The sequence below is a fragment of the Apodemus sylvaticus genome, chromosome 12, assembly GCF_947179515.1.
Source record: "Apodemus sylvaticus chromosome 12, mApoSyl1.1, whole genome shotgun sequence".
NCBI lineage: Eukaryota > Metazoa > Chordata > Mammalia > Rodentia > Muridae > Apodemus > Apodemus sylvaticus.
Window position 1 is genome coordinate 10,955,192 of NC_067483.1, and position 16,142 is coordinate 10,971,333.

Here is a 16,142-nt window from a genome sequence, read left to right on the forward strand (position 1 = left end):
CTGACTGACACCAGGAATTTTATTTCCTCATTTTTCCTTTTCTCTATTTCTTTTTGGAAAAAAACAAAAAACAAAAAACAAAAACAAAAACAAAAACAAAACAAAAACAAAAACAAAAACAAAAACAAACAAACAAAATAAAACCACTAGCATTTGTATCCACACTCTCATACATCCCGGATAAGTTCTGTAAATTACAACTGATCTGCAGTCCTACTCTTTGTTGTCTCATCCCTATATGGGGACCATCTGTCTCTCCTGTTCTCTGAGATAAGTTTAAAAGAGCACTCAGCACAAATGTCACTCAGGAGAGATACCTATTATGTATTGCTAATATATTTGCTTCTAAACATCATAAAGGGGGAAAAATGGAAAAGGGAAAAAGCCAATCAAAACAATAAATAAAACTTACTTGTATGCTGGGGTGATAATTCAGTTGGTAAATGCTTTAATTACAGACAAAAGAACCTGCAAAAATTTCCAGAGTCCATTTAAAAAAAGTGAAGAAATTAAATAATGCATGCATATAAACACAGATTTCTAGGGCTTACTTTCAATTTGGTCTAGCTTGATGAGTACCAAGTCAATGAGATATCATGTCTCAAAACAATTAAGCAGGACATCACCCAAAACCACAGTGAGATTGTACTCTGCCTTTCTCATGCACCAGCACACAGGATTGAAGACCCTTGCAACCTTATCGAGCAGTGTCAGTGACTTATTAACCTTCCAACCAGGGTGTATATTAGCATATGTTTCATCTGGACAAGAATAAATTCAGTAACTTTTCAGGTTCTTTACTGCCTATTTTAATTTTAATTAAGATTTATTTATAATGTATAGAGTTCTGCTTATGCCTATGCCTAAACATCAGAGTAAAGCACATGATCTCATTATAAATGGTTGTGAGCCACCATGTGCTTGCTGAGAATTGAACTCTTGACCTTGAAAAGAATAGCCTGTTCTCTTAACCTCTGAGCAATCTCTCTAGACAGATGGTTATAGTTTTCATGTGAAATGACCTTTATAGAATCATGTGTTTGAACTCTTTTAACCTAGTTGATGGTGCTGTTTGGGAAAATTGAGTGAAACTTCCTGGGAGGAAGTAAGTCACTAGCGTAAGACTTGGAGTTTTACAGCTCACTTTTTCATTCTCTGTTCCCAAACTGAGGAACATTGTTCCTAAAATATGATTGGCTACCATGCTGTGTGTGTTCCCTTCAAAGATGTACTACATCATCCTAGAACTGCGGAGACAATTTAAGCCCCTTCTCCCATCAGTTGTTTCAGCAATGTACTTTGTCACAGCCGCAAAAGTAACTAGGCCAAGGACAAAGTTGATATTACTGTCAGTGCATAAAGTTAGAATATCTTACACATTGTCCCCTCATATCAGAATACAGAACTGTTGCCAACAGTCATGGGTGCTTAGGTGGGGAGGTATAAATCTCTATTTTCTGCATTTGATGTTTCCCATTGATATGGTACTGGTTTTTGCTAATACAACTATATAGTAATTTGGGGAAATTTACATAAAGCATCACATTGCAAAATTAAAATTTTGAAATGTAGTCTATGTACTCAAATTGTTCTAGATACTTTAATAATAATCAAAATTTTAAAAAATAAAATGATTAAAATATATAGTTTAGGATATGTGCAGCATTCTAAGGTTCAAGTTTATGTATATGTATAGAACATATACTTATTTAAATGTAGTACCTTAATTAAAAGGTATATATAAATGAATGCATATTTGAATAATACATATATTTCTATATTCATACACATATTTACAAACACATACATATGTCTATGTGGTGAGAGAGTTTGCTTAAATACAAAGTTAACATTCTGAAAGATTTTTTTCCTTACATCTGTACATTTAAGTACAGCCATATGGAAAACTTTCGGTTCTAGGAAAAATGACACATAAACATTCACATGATTCTTGAAAGTTCTAAAGAGCTCATAGTTTTGAACACTGTGACTCTTGAAAATATCTCCCCAGGGTCACTTGAAGTAAGATTTTGCATTGTCTACATGATAATTTGGCTTTTGCCTTATATAGAACTCTAACAAAGCTATGTATTGAGTTTTCTGTGACCTAATTGTTGCAGAAATTATTATTATTTTTAATTTTAAGGAGATGATTTTAATAATGTATTTTAGGTATTTACATTTCATATGTTCCTCCTTCCAGGTTTCCTCTTTGAAAACCCCCTATCCCATATCCCCTCCCCCTGCTTCTATGAGGGTGTTCCCTCCACCCACCCACCCACACCTGCTGCCCTGTCCTGGCATTCCCTGATACTAGGTCATAGAGCCTTCTCAGGACCAAGGGCCTCTCCTCCCAATGATGTCCCACAAGGTCATTCTCTGCCTTGAGGCTGGAGTCATGGATCCCTCCATATGTACTCGGAATGATATTTTCAAGTTCAATTAATTTGCCTGTGAGTTTCATGAAGTCATGTTTTTTAATAGCTAAGTAGTACTCCATTTTGTAAATGTACCACCTTTTCTATATCCATTCCTCTGTTGAGGGGCCTCTGAGTTGTTTCCAGCTTCTCACTATTATAACTAAGGCTGCAATGAACATAAAATATCATGTTTCCTTTTTACATGTTGGAGCATCTTTGGATATATGCCCAGGAGTGGTATAGATGGTTCTATATGCAATACTGTCCAATTTTCTGAGGAACCAACAGGCTGATTTATAGAATGGTTGTATCAGGTTGCAATTCCACCAACAATGGAGGAGTGTTCCGCTTTCTCCACACCTTACCAGCATTTGGTATCACCTGAGATTTTGATCATACCCATTTTGACTGGTGTGAGGTGGAATATCAAGGTTGTTTTGATTTGCATTTCCTTGACAACTAAGGATGTTGAACATTTCTTTAGGTTTTGATTTGCATTTCCTTGATAACTAAGGATGTTGAACATTTCTTTATGTGCTTTTCAGCCATCTGATATTCTTCAGTTGAGAATTCTTTGTTTAGATTTGTGTCCCATTTTTAATAGGGTTATTTGATTTTCTTGAATCTAATTCTTGAGTTTTTGTATATATTGGATATTAGCCCTTTATTGGATGTAGGCTTGGTAAAGATCTTTACCCAATCTCTTGGTTACGGTTTTGTCCTATTGACAGTATCTTTTGCCTGAAAGAAGCTTTGTAATTTTATGAGGTCCCTTTTGTCTACTCTTGATCATAGTGCATAAGTCTTTGGGGTTCTGTTTAGGAAATTTTCCTCTGTACCCATGTGCTTGAGATTCCACCCCACTTTCTCTTCTATTAGTTTCAGTATATATAGTTTTATGTAGAGGTCCTTGCTCCACTTGAACTTGAGCTGTGTACATCGAGATTAAGTATGCAATCTTCTCGATTCTTCTCCAGTTGAACTAGCACCATTTGTTGAAAGTGCTGTCTCTTCTCCCTGCATGGTTTTAGCTCCTTTGTCAAAAATTAAGTAATCATAGTTGTGTAGGTTCATTTCTGGGACTTCAATTCTGTTCCATTGATCTATCTCCCTGTCTCTTTACCAATACATTGTAATACAGCTTGGGGTCAGGGATAGTGATTCCCACAGAAGTTCTTTCATTGTTGAGAATAGTTTTCACTATCAAGGTTTTTTTGTTATTCCAGATGAATTTCAGAATTTCTCTTTCTAACTCTCTGAAGAATTGATTTGGGATTTTGATGGGGATTATATTGAATCTGTAGATTGCTTTTGGCAAGATGGCCATTTTTACTATATTAATGCTGTCAATCCATGAGCATAGTAGATCTTTCCATCTTCTGTTATTTTCATTTATTTCTTTCTTTAGAGTTGTGAAGTTCTTGTCATGCAGAATTTTCACTTGTTTGGTTAAAGTCACACCAAATACTATATATTTTTTGTGACTATTGTGAAGGGTGTCATTTCCCTAATTTATTTCTCAGCCTGTTTTTCCTTTGAGTATAAGAAGGTTACTGATTTATTTGAGTTAATTTTATATTCAGTCACTTTTCTGAAGTTGTTCATTAGGTTTAGGATTTCTCTGGTATAATTTTTGGGGTCATGTATGTATACTATAGTATCATCTGCAAATAGTGATATTTTGAATTCTTCCTCTCCAATTTGTATCCATCCCAAAAGAGAACACTGACAAGCTGGCATATTATGTGGGAGCAGGAGGTACACAGAAGATGATGAGTTAGCTGTTGCTAGAATATCCAGCAGCGAAAGAGAAACAGACTGCCAGAACACAGGTTCTGCTTGATCAAACAGTTTCTTGTCTAGGAGAGAGACCAGCAAAATGGTTGTCCTTCACCTAGGTGCCCCTATATGTGCAATCACGGTCATGTGTACATCTACTCTAGCAATATAGCTTTAGAGTTTCTGAGGGTGGGGAAAGACATGTCAATAGAAAGGTCACTTAGACCTTGCTCTTGTCTAAATGAAGATACATTGTTATCTTTTCCTTAGGTGGATTGGGTTAATTCTGTATATTTATGCAGTTCTCCTGTGACTATATAAAGCTCTTTGTTTCTGTATTTGTGATTGTGTGTTCACATGCTCTTATACACAAGTATCTCCATGCATATGAACAGGCTCCATAGAAGGATATCAAGTATCCTGCTCTGCCACTGATTGACTCTCTTTAGACAGGATTTCTGACTGAATCTTGAGTTAGGTTAGAGCTAGCAAGTTCTTTCTGTTTGTGCACTGACTGAGCTCTAGGCTTATAGTTGTATGTGGCCACATTTGACAATTTACATGAGAACTGACATTAAAACTCAGAGTTTAGTGCTAGTTCAGCAATTGCTCTTGTTCTTCATAACTCATGGAGTCATATGAGCTCTATGTGTTTACCTTGTCCCATACTCACAATTAAGCAGCACTCACATAGATGCAATGATTGAAATAACAGCAAATCACAGAAGCAGCTACTTTAGAGTATGTTCATGCCAAATAAATGTGCACTCAATATGAATATGTCCACCTGAGGTAGAAGAATATTCAACAAACATGCTTAGCCTGCTTACTCCTTATCCTGCCTAGACAGTCAGACTCTCAGTATCTTAATAGAAGTCTGTTCTTCTATCATTGCAGCTTATCATAAAAGACATGACACACAAATGTAACAAAATCATTATAAAGTCAAAATTGCTTCTATTTAAAAAGTACTATGCCCCTTAATCTAACAACAATTTTGAAACATGTGTTTCCCCATCTTCACACAGATCTTCATGGTATCCCACCCGTGCTTGATACCCTAAATTATAGTCAACCAATACAAGAAATGAGTGACTTAGGATTTTTAGTAACTTCAGTGCAATTTTAAGGACCCTGTTTTTAAACATTTGTTTTAGCTTTAAAGGTGTATGTGAGTGTGTGTGTGTGTGTGTGTGTGTGTGTGTGTGTGTGTATGTGTGTGTGTGTGTGTGTGTGAATGAGTACAGTGCCTTCAGAGGCTATAGGTATTAGATCCGGTGGAGTTGGAGTTAAGGGTAGTTGTAACCTATCATACATGGATGATGTGAAGTGAGATAAACTCAATTCTGTGAGTTCTTAACTGATAAGCTTTCTCCTAATCTCTGTGAACCTCTTCTCTGAGATACTTTTGAAGGAAAAGAAGTCACTATTACCTCTATCTATAGGCTATAGGCCAGTTTCTGATACATTCTGGGTCAAGAATAAAATCATTATTTTCAAGGCAACTTGGGGATGCTGGACACATGTTGCAGCCCTGTTAGTCATTTCCCTACATTTCAGAACATTGTCGAAAGTATCTGTGTGCTCTTAGATGGAGGAATGTTTTTCCACATGAACCGCTGTAACTGAGCATAGACATGAAAGACACCAACTCTGTACACCTCTATATTTCACTTGGGAGGTTGGGCAACTTTTGTTATTATTCTGCCTCTGTCAATTTTACATTATCCCTTCTTTCTTGCAGTCCACACTGAGGCAACACAAAGGCTTCCTTGACAGCAATAGTGCCTTGTGGTTTTTATATTGTGTTTCTTATAGGACCCCCGGTTTGGGGAGTATCAACTCAATTCCTGGGTTAGAGCACACCCAAGGAAACACGAGAGACCGGCTTGATGCAAATGCATGAGGCAGTTTATTATTGGAGCTCCGGGCTGACATGTATCTCATATAGGAGACAGAGGAGTCGACCCCGAGGCTCAAAAACCAGGGGACTTTTTAGGAAATGTCAGGGGGTTTGGTTACACATGATTGTATGATTCAAACATTGGTGGGAGGAATTTGCTCGCGGCTACATCAGCATACAGTGCATGCAGATATGGGCATTGTAGAGTTAAACATTGGGCCAGTCATCAGCTGAGCTAGTTCCTGGGACAGGGTGAGCTATCTCTTGAGGCCAAAGGTCTCAAGCTGAGGGCGGAAAGGCAAGTTACTCAGTGACTCAGTGCTAAGCTAATTGCTGGGGTTTAAAAATATTGAGTTGAGGGTAATGGCATTAGAAGTTTACAGAAGCAAGATAAGCTTAGCCCATTTCCAGTTACCTTGTGGGGCCAGGACCCACAAGGCCTTTTTGTCTAGCTTTTAAAGGGCTGGTTCTAGACTGTGACCTTTTACCTAGTTTTTAACAAAGAGCACAAAGAGCAAGCTCTGGAATATGAAGTGTTTGGGGCTCCCAAGAAGGCTGGAGTTATGCTGTATAATTTTTTATCCTTTCATTCTTTCCTTAGCAATGGCTGCTACTGTAATAGTGAGCTCAATAATGTTATTGAAGATTAATTTCCTTTGATCTTTTTTTCTTATTTAAAAGCCAAGGAGAGTGGGGACAGTCTTTGTTTCCAGGGCCCTTTCCAGGCCTGGAAGCTTTCCATTTGACTGTAGGCAAATAGACACCTGGGGCTTAAGATTTTAGCCCAGAGAACTTTACTTTAGGCATCAACTTCTTCCAAGGCTGTTTCTACTGCTCTTCTTTCTGCTGCAAGGCCTCTGAGCTAATTGTCTTTAATGAGCTTGTCTGCATAACTCCTCCCATAACCCAGGGAGAGATTGCTGATCCCATTGAGCTTTTAGTCTACACAGAAAGGGATGACATCTTAGCCTTGTTCTTTCTTTTGTATACAAAGCTCACATTTAACGAAACTAACAGCCTGTGTCCCCTGGGTACGTTTTCCAAGTGAATGCCACACACTGGTTTTAAAAATAGTCAATAGATTTCACCATTTTACCTCTGGTCAAATATTATCAAGTGCTTGAATCCACCTACAGTTTACACAGAGCTTCACAAAGTGAGGGCCTGACCAGCTGCCCCACAATCACTTGATACTTCTTTAGAAATATAAATTATTCACCCAACTTTGACCCATTGGTTAAGATATTCCACAGGCAGAGCTCACCACACTGTGACTTAATAAGCCTTGTGAGACATTTTGAAGCATGATCATTTCTTTTGAAATATGCCTTTACAGGTCATATGAGGTCAGCATCTCCATTACATTTTCTTTTCAAGAGAGGGAGTTAAGCTTCCTAGGGATTTAGTTATTTATCAAAGCACAGGTTATTTTAAACTTCAAAGCAGAAGCAAACTATGGAAGAAAACAACAGCTTATAGATGAAATACTAATTGCTTGTATAGTATTAAAAGCTGAATAATGGCAGTGGAGATGACTTGGTTTATAAAGTGCTTGATGTGCAAAATGAGAATCTGAGTTCAAGACCCAGAATTCAAGAGCAAAGTTTTATGTGGAAGTGTGCATTTGTATTTTAAGCAAGGGACAGGAAGAATCAAGTGGATCCCTGGGTTCTGTTAGTCAGCCAGTGTAAACAAAGTCAAAGGGTCGAGGCTACCAAAAAAACATGTCTCCAAAAGTATCTGATTGACGGACATTTAAATTGAGGTCTGGCCTCCCCATGCAGGCACATATACAAGTGCAATCACATATCCCAATGTGTGCACAAGAACAAGCAAACACACACACACACACACACACACACACACACACAAACCTTAGTAAAGAGAAGGCAATTAAAATAATTATCCTTCTCTCAGACAACAAATACTATTGTGGAAATATAAAGAAGGAAAAAAGTTACAATTGAAATATTGATTCTGATTTCTTCTATTCTAAGGAGAAAGTCTTCAGAATCCACTTGTTGTATATATATACAGAACTTCATATATACATATAAATATATGTATATATGTGTAATATATTACATATACATATATGTAATATATTATATTACATATAAATATATATGTATATATGTGTAATATATATTGAAATAGTATGAAAAGGAAAAACTGGAGTACTTTGAAGAATTAATATTAAGAAGATCATCCCAGTCTTTTGATGTCAGCTATTGGATCATATCCCACACCAAATATGACCCGGGTGGGGAATGCACTAAACTGTTATTTCATGAAAGTATCCATATGTATATTAATGCTGAAGACTACATGTTTATTCCCTGCCTATGAAATGTGTTCAAATGCCACCTGTGTAAATTTGGAAAAGTATTAGCTTCCTGAAGAGGCTAGACACCACAAAGGGAAGCACCATGAAACATCACTGCTAATTCTTACATAAAGAAAGTAAAACAGACATGCAACAGCTAGGAAGTTTTAGAACTAAGTACTGAGCCAGAGGGCTAGAAAGAAGTGTGCTGAGGCTGGGACAAGCACCAGCTGTTAATTTAGCCACTTGTTTCTTCCTCGCTTTTCAGAGGTGTTCCTACAGGTCTAAGAATATCTCAGGATAGCAAAGACCACTGACAGTCACTGGTAGATTTCAAAAACACTGGGCTTCAGAAGTCTATACTTGGTGATTTAAGTTGGATCCATGTGAACAAAAGACGCCATTTCCAGATATTTCCTACCACTACAAGAAAGGCAATCTATAAACCAATGGGTATGAGTAGGCAGAGTGGAAAATTGAATGCTCGGTGTTGGCAAGCAGGTATGTCTACACCTGGCAGGGATGTTGGCAAAAGTGTGCTAAGGCAGGGTAAGGTATATTTGTAGTCAGTGGAACAGATGTAATCCAACCTGTACTATGAAAGCAATTGATTTTTACATTGGTGGTCCCTGTTAAATTGACAGCCTGAGTGTGCAGAGTTTTTCACTGATTTTTTCTAGTTGGCCTCTGGTAAACAGCTTGCATTAATTCTTTGGGAGTTTAACTGACAAAATATTAATGTATATGTATATAAGAATTCATATGTTTATTCATTCTTTGAGAATTTCATATAGTGTGTCTTGATTTCATTCTCATACCTCTGAAGTGGAAATTTCTGGTTTCTTTGGTCTTTTTATTTTTTTTTTTTTACTTTTTTTTTAAATTCGATATATTTTTTATTTACATTTCAAATGATTTTCCCTTTTTTTTTCTTTTTTCATTTCATTCGATATATTTTTTATTTATATTTCAAATTATTTCCCCTTTTCTGGCCCCCCACTCCCTGAAAGTCCCATAAGCCCCCTTCTCTTCCCTTGTTCTCCCACCCACCCCTTCCCACTTCCCTGTTCTGGTTTTGCCCTATACTGCTACACTGACTCTTGGAAACTGTCTTATAAGAGGACATTTCTGTCTAATCAGATATATTGAGGAAATTTTGCTGAGGACAGACATGGTGTTTTTCTGAAGGCTACCTGGAAAAAGAAAATGTGATGTCTTCCTAAAGCTCAGGAGAAGACCTGATGTTTGAAAAGGGTATAAATTTACCCCAAGAGCCAGTGGATGCCTCTGTGTGGTATTGGTTTGCCTTGATATTCTTTGCTGATCATTGTTTGTCATGACTTTCTAGAAAGAAATGCACCAAAGAAGTTCTGGTGGTGTTATTCTTGCCACATCAGCGGACTCAGACAGATTGACATAGCACTGTAGTTTCTTCTATACTGAACTGCAGGTGCTGATTCATGAATGTTGTTTGCAATTGGTTCTAGCTACTGCTGCTGATTTGTGTGAACTTAACTTCTATTATCCTGACAACACAGATTGTGTTCTCCCAAAGAACTATTTCTAAACAGGTCCACATACTCAATCTCCCGATTAACTTTTCCTTTATACTATCTCTGATGGAGATTAGACTAGAAGAGAAGTTAACATATTAATCTTTTGCAAACTATATGACTACACACTACTTTTCTTGGCAGTTATGAAGGAAAGATCTTTATGTACTCCTTATCCCTAGCTCCAATCATTACTTTTTAATTTTTTCTTGTTCATTTTGTAGAAGAATATTTCACAGCAGATGCCATGACAATCAGGCTCATTCAGTATCTCATCTGCAGTATTTCTTGATCAAAACTAAGATGTTGTTGGATTGAATTATAAATATGTTAATTTGTTACAGACATCCTGTGGTCAATTTATCCTGCATTTTTCTACTCAGGGCTTCTGTAATGTTCTCTGTTTGCTACAAATCAATAATTTCTTTCTAGATGAGGGGTAAAAGTTGCAAGTATCTGTGGATGCAAAGATATGCCATCAGAGATGAAGGAACTGGCTGTAGGAATATTTCTATAGGTTCCATAGTGTCTGCAGTCATGGCTAGGAGTGAAGCAACAGACATGAATGCCCTCCATTGAAGCCTTATGTCCAAATCCAGGAACCCATTAATTACTCTCTGGACATAAATACCACTCTTGTACCTCCAGGAATATCTTGCCACATAAGACATTGTTGTGGTATATAAGCATTATAGCCAGATAGAGATAGTGACTACTTTCCTCTGTGGCAGCTTTCATGGCTTCTTTCAACACTATTACAGCTATTCATCAGGGACCCTTACTACTCAGATCTACATTGATTCTTCCAAGTTCTCTATCCAAAGTTTGTGTTGTCTTCAGCGGTAGACTTAAACCTTCTTTTACTGCACCAAGGACAACACTGATAGTCTATATTGTGTGCAGTCTCCTAGAGTTTCCTGACCAAAAATTCAAAACTTTTCCTGAACTCAAAACTTTTTGTTAGGTAGATTATTGATTTTTTTGGGGGGGATGCATTGTCATTCTGAATAGCACAGCTTTAATTAATATACATATATAGATACAAAGATGTATTTTATATACTATTCAATAAACATAAAATAATATAATTCCTTAACACTTTTAATGAAACCCAAGTACTATTTATAGTCCCTTTTTGGCCTGTAAATAATGTTCAGCTAAAAAATTAACAGCTAATGTCTGCACTCTTAAGTGTACTTTAAGTGTAAGAAAACAAATGAGAGAAATATATTAAAATCCTGGCAATCACAATACACAGCGGCCTGTTTTTTGACTCATAGCACTCTAAAGGCCTAGTTAGGTGCTAACAATGAGTAACATAGTGTGTTCCAGGCCACAAAATTCCTGGCAAATATCTTTGATGGTATACTGTCTTATTATTTTATTATAATGGTGCTAAAGGAAACAATGTGGAGATGAAGCAGTGGCTAATAGTAGTCTCTATATGAACATGAAGGTCTATGTTTATTACCTTAATTTCTCATAAAACTCAATCAAACAAGCAAAAAACTAGGTTTGACCCTGTACATTCCTGTATACCCTGGACTATCAGGAACTGAGGCAGGAGGATCACTGGGGCTTAATGGCTGCATGCCTAGCTCCAGTTTCACTGAGTGGACCTGTTTCAAGTGACTAAGTCAGATAAAGCACACAACACATACACATACCCAAATAAGAATGCACTTTATGTTACATAGGAGCCATGTTTTAGTCTTTCAATGGTTCTGAGCATACAGTAAAGGAGAAGCCTGCATCTTTAAGGCTCTGTTCATGTAGCCTGCTGCTTGGCATATAATGAGAGCTTAGAAAATATATGTTGATAGTAATGAGCTTTTAACTCTCAAATTGTTTTCTGAAGTTGTTAGGCTTAAAATAGTATATCAAATAGTGATCAATACTCAGGACATTCGGTAGAAAATTGGCAGAATAAATGTGTGGAAAGAAGATAGGAGAGAATCCCCCAGGTAGTTTGGGAACTGCTCAAGGATGAAATTGGAGAACTGATGACTGTACTGTGTAATTCATTGTTTTAATTGACCAAAGAGTAAAGAAAGTGGGGGAAACCAATGGAAACTTTGTATGTGCAAACAGACTCCAGAAAATTGCAGAAATCACCAAGCCTCATTCTGCACAGGCTTAGGTTGCATTGGTAAAAGGCTGTATGGTCCCTGTAAACTCAAAATACAAAATGAATCTGAAGAAGATACAAAATTGTCAGAAGATAGTGAAAGACTGGTATATCTGTGGCTTTCCTGGCTGCTGTGACAGAATAGCTGACAGGAAGCAACATAAAGGAAGAACATTTATTCTGGGTCACACTTTGAGGTAATGCTATTCCCCTTCATGGCTGCAGGAATGGGAGGCTGTTCTTCACACGTGAGTTGCTATCAGGATGCTGAGTGGGAACAAGAATTAAGTAGCTCTGTGTCCACCACAGCTTCCCATAAAACTACAGAACACTTCATAATAGATTTTTCAAGGAGATTTGAATTTCTCCTTTGATTTAAGTGAGCATTATATTCTGAAATCTTGGTGGGGGAAGTTTTGTCTCCATAATCAGAGAGCATCAGTTCCCAACTGCTAGTGCTTTAGGCTAAGGTAATACCTAGTAGACTGGGTTGAGACATGATGGACCATAAGAGCTGAGTTTGAAATCGGGTGCTGTCACTGTGATAAAGCCCAGCTTTCTTGACCTTTTGTGGTATCAATATCTTCTGTTAAATAGAAGCCACCAATTAGGCTTCAATATAACATAAAATGATGGGATCATAATGTTATCAGTGTCCATGTGCTTTTTGCTTTGGTAAAAGAGTATGTGATGCACAGAAACACATGCCCAGGGGACAAATATCCAAAGGAAGTTACTTTGACTTCTGAGCTAGAATTATCAGTGCAGAGATACTTCCTTGGAAGATTGTTTCCTCATGGACATGAATCTATTCACTTCTTGTTTTTCCTCCAGAATATTGTCCAGCCTTCACTTACTTCTGAAAACTGTCTTCAGGGTATTGTGTAAAAAGATGAGTAGAGTGGAGCTCTTACCTGTTTCTAAAAGTGACTGCATCAAATGTAAAGTGGTATTTTATGGACTGAATCTCATTCAGGAAGATGTGAGTGGCAGATCAGTTAAATAGAATGAACTCATATTTATATTATCCAAAGAGAAGAAGTTATCAGCAGCAAATGTAATTCTAAAATGGGCACCTGAAATGAGCACTAGTGAATATACTAGTGAAATACAAGTGAAGTAAATTATCACACAAATTCACACATTCCACATACACAAGATAAATAAATAAATAAATGCATGAATGAATGAAAGAAAGAAAGAAAGCAAAGAAAGCAAAGAAAGAAAGAAAGAAAGAAAGAAAGAAAGAAAGAAAGAAAGAAAGAAAGAAAGAAAGAAAGAAAGAAAGAATGAATGAATTGCTCTTTCCACATCATTGAAGAATTGTGCTCAGATTTTGTTGAGGATTGCATAAAGATGACATCGCTGATATTCAATATTCCTTATTTGTTAACTTACCAGAATGCTCACTTTACTCCTGGTCTCAATTTCGAGGCATATATTGTAGATGAGCATCAGATATCAGTGCAGATAAAGAACATTCTTTTCACCGAAATTGGGCTAATACTGAAAGATGTATTAAGGTCAAAGTGTATCTGAGAGGGATAGATTATTATCTATTACCATGTGTTCACACTTCATGTCATTTTAGAAGAAATTTGTAGGTTTTTCTCCTAAACTAAAACATAGTTTTGTTTACACTTTATTCAATGCATTATTTTTCTTTTTTGATATGTACATGTATGCTTACATATACATGTATGCTCATACAGGTGTTCCCCTTTGTGGATAAGGCTCGGGTTGACATCTGTGCCCTTTTTCTCTATCACTCAGTATGGGCAGTGTCTATTGTTTTTCTTTAGACTGGCTCTGGATGACTACAAGGATGCCAGTACATCTACCTGGCTTGTTTATGAGTCCCAGAGATCTGAACTTCATTCCTCATTCTTTGATGGTAAATACTCTGCTTGTCAAGCCATATTCCCAAGTCTCAAACTCCAGTCTCTAGAGAGATCTCTAGGTAGCGTTACACTGTGCCTCTTGTCTCTGCTTTCTTTTCTTTATGGTTTCCTGACAACTTTTACTTATAGTAAATTTACAAATATGAGGCTATGCAGGGAAGAAAGCTCTGTTTTATAATTTAGAGTAGACATTTCACTCCCAAACTGATATTTACTCACAGTACCAGGAGGAGATAAAACTTGGCCATTTTTCTGTCTTTTAATATTTTTAGAACCTTCAAAGGTGAATGTTTAGCATATTCTATCATATCAGAAGTACAGATTCCCCAGGCATAATCTCATACTTTGCAACCTTGGACAGGTGAAATAGTTGAGCTATTTGTGAAAATTATGTAAAGTGTACACACACATACATACATACATACACACACACACACACACACACACACACACACACACACACACACACACGCATGCACGCACACATACACAAAAACAAACAAGTTGGGCCATATATCTGCAGCCAATAAAATGGTGAATGATAATGGTTCTTTTTTCAAAGTCTGGAGTCAGCTAAGATATTATCCTCTAAATATTTCTGTAGGCAACTTTCTTGATCACATTAATTTAGATGGGCAAACCCACCCACTGTGGGAGGCAGAATTCCATGACTAGGATTCTAGACTGTATAATAGTGGAGAAAATGAGATGAGTGTTAGCATAGCATTCATTGCTTATTCTCATTATAAATGCCATGTGAGCATCAGCCTCAAGCTCCTGCAGCTCTAAATCCCCTGCCTTGATAGACAGTAACCCTAGAACCATAAGCGAAAATGAGGCTTTTCTCACTTGTATTGCTTTTGTTGATAGATCCTTACCACAAGACAATGAACAAAATAGACTAGCCAATTCACAGTATTACTAACACCTAGGGTTTGTTATCATGTTTCTACATTTTCAAAGATGATGTAACAAACTCTGTTCTAAAACCATCAAAATTCCAGTAGAGGGAAATAATAATGAACTCTACAGTTGATACACCAATTTGACTTTATAGAGCTATACAGGAAACATGGCTTCGATGTAATATTTCTGAATAGGCACAGGAGAGTTATTAAGCCCTAATAGTTTGGGTACATTAAGGTGATAGAAATACTCATTCGTTAGTATTAGCAAAACTTATTTGTGTTCAGTAGTAGATGAAAATATTTCTTACCCAGATGCTGTCTTCCTGCGTGTACTGTTGCCAGTTGTGCCCTGTGTCACTGAACATCAAGCGATAGCTTGTCACCCAGTCAGAGCTCCCATATCTTCCCTGTGTGGCCACAGCTGTAATCTCCACTCTGTTTCCCAGGTCAATTTGGAGCCACTGTTGGGCATTAGAATCTGCTGGGGACCAACCACCTGTACCTGGAATAGGATGAAAGAGATACTTTTAATAACATCTTAGAAAGTCACCATTTCCTATGCCAAAGACCAATGAAATTTTTAATTAAGGCACAGTTTATGCCTTTGAACTTAAACTCTTAGCACTTTCAGAATCATTTTCCCATTCTGAATCCCAGGCCTGCAGGTTGAGGTAAAGTGCAGTGTTTATGGTCTCTCTCTCCTTCTCCCATTTATTTTTTCCTCCATTCCCTTGTCTTTTACTCCTTCTTTCTATTCTTTGTCCAAACCTGTTCTGTGAACCTACAAGGAGACCTGTATCTCACTCTTAGTACAAAACTGAGAGAAGACATTCATGGAGCCCTACATGGGCATCATTATTTGATTAAATTTTCCATTAGGGGAATTCTGGGTGAAATGGACAAAACAGTTCAAAGTAAGCATGTGAGGGATTTTCACAGAAAAAAAGACAGAAGTCACAATATTGACACAGGGGACAAACTGTCCTAGGAGTTGCTCATAGAGGCCTTTCAAGACAGTGCAAACTATGCTGAAACCTGAATATTAAAGGAATGTCCTGACATGGCTCCTACCCATGGAACAGAACCAGCAGGGCATGTGCCTTCATGAGTTTTTAAGGTTGATATGGACATAGGCTTGTTTGCATAATAATTTAAAAATTTTCATGTTCTTTCTTTGATGAATGTTTTCTCTGCCAAGGTTAATGACTCCATGATAATCAGAAA

The 16,142-nt window shown here is 37.1% G+C and overlaps 1 protein-coding gene across 3 annotated transcripts in view; it reads right to left on the reverse strand.

Moving 5' to 3' along the window:
- LOC127697757 (contactin-associated protein like 5-3) overlaps positions 1 to 16,142 on the reverse strand; it is an 826,357-nt gene that overhangs the window by 689,666 nt on the left and 120,549 nt on the right. For all 3 annotated transcript variants that reach the window (XM_052201048.1, XM_052201047.1, XM_052201046.1), the window contains exon 3: positions 15,227 to 15,420. In XM_052201048.1, coding sequence (XP_052057008.1) covers positions 15,227 to 15,420 — 194 coding nt within the window. The remainder of the gene's footprint in view (positions 1 to 15,226; positions 15,421 to 16,142) is intronic.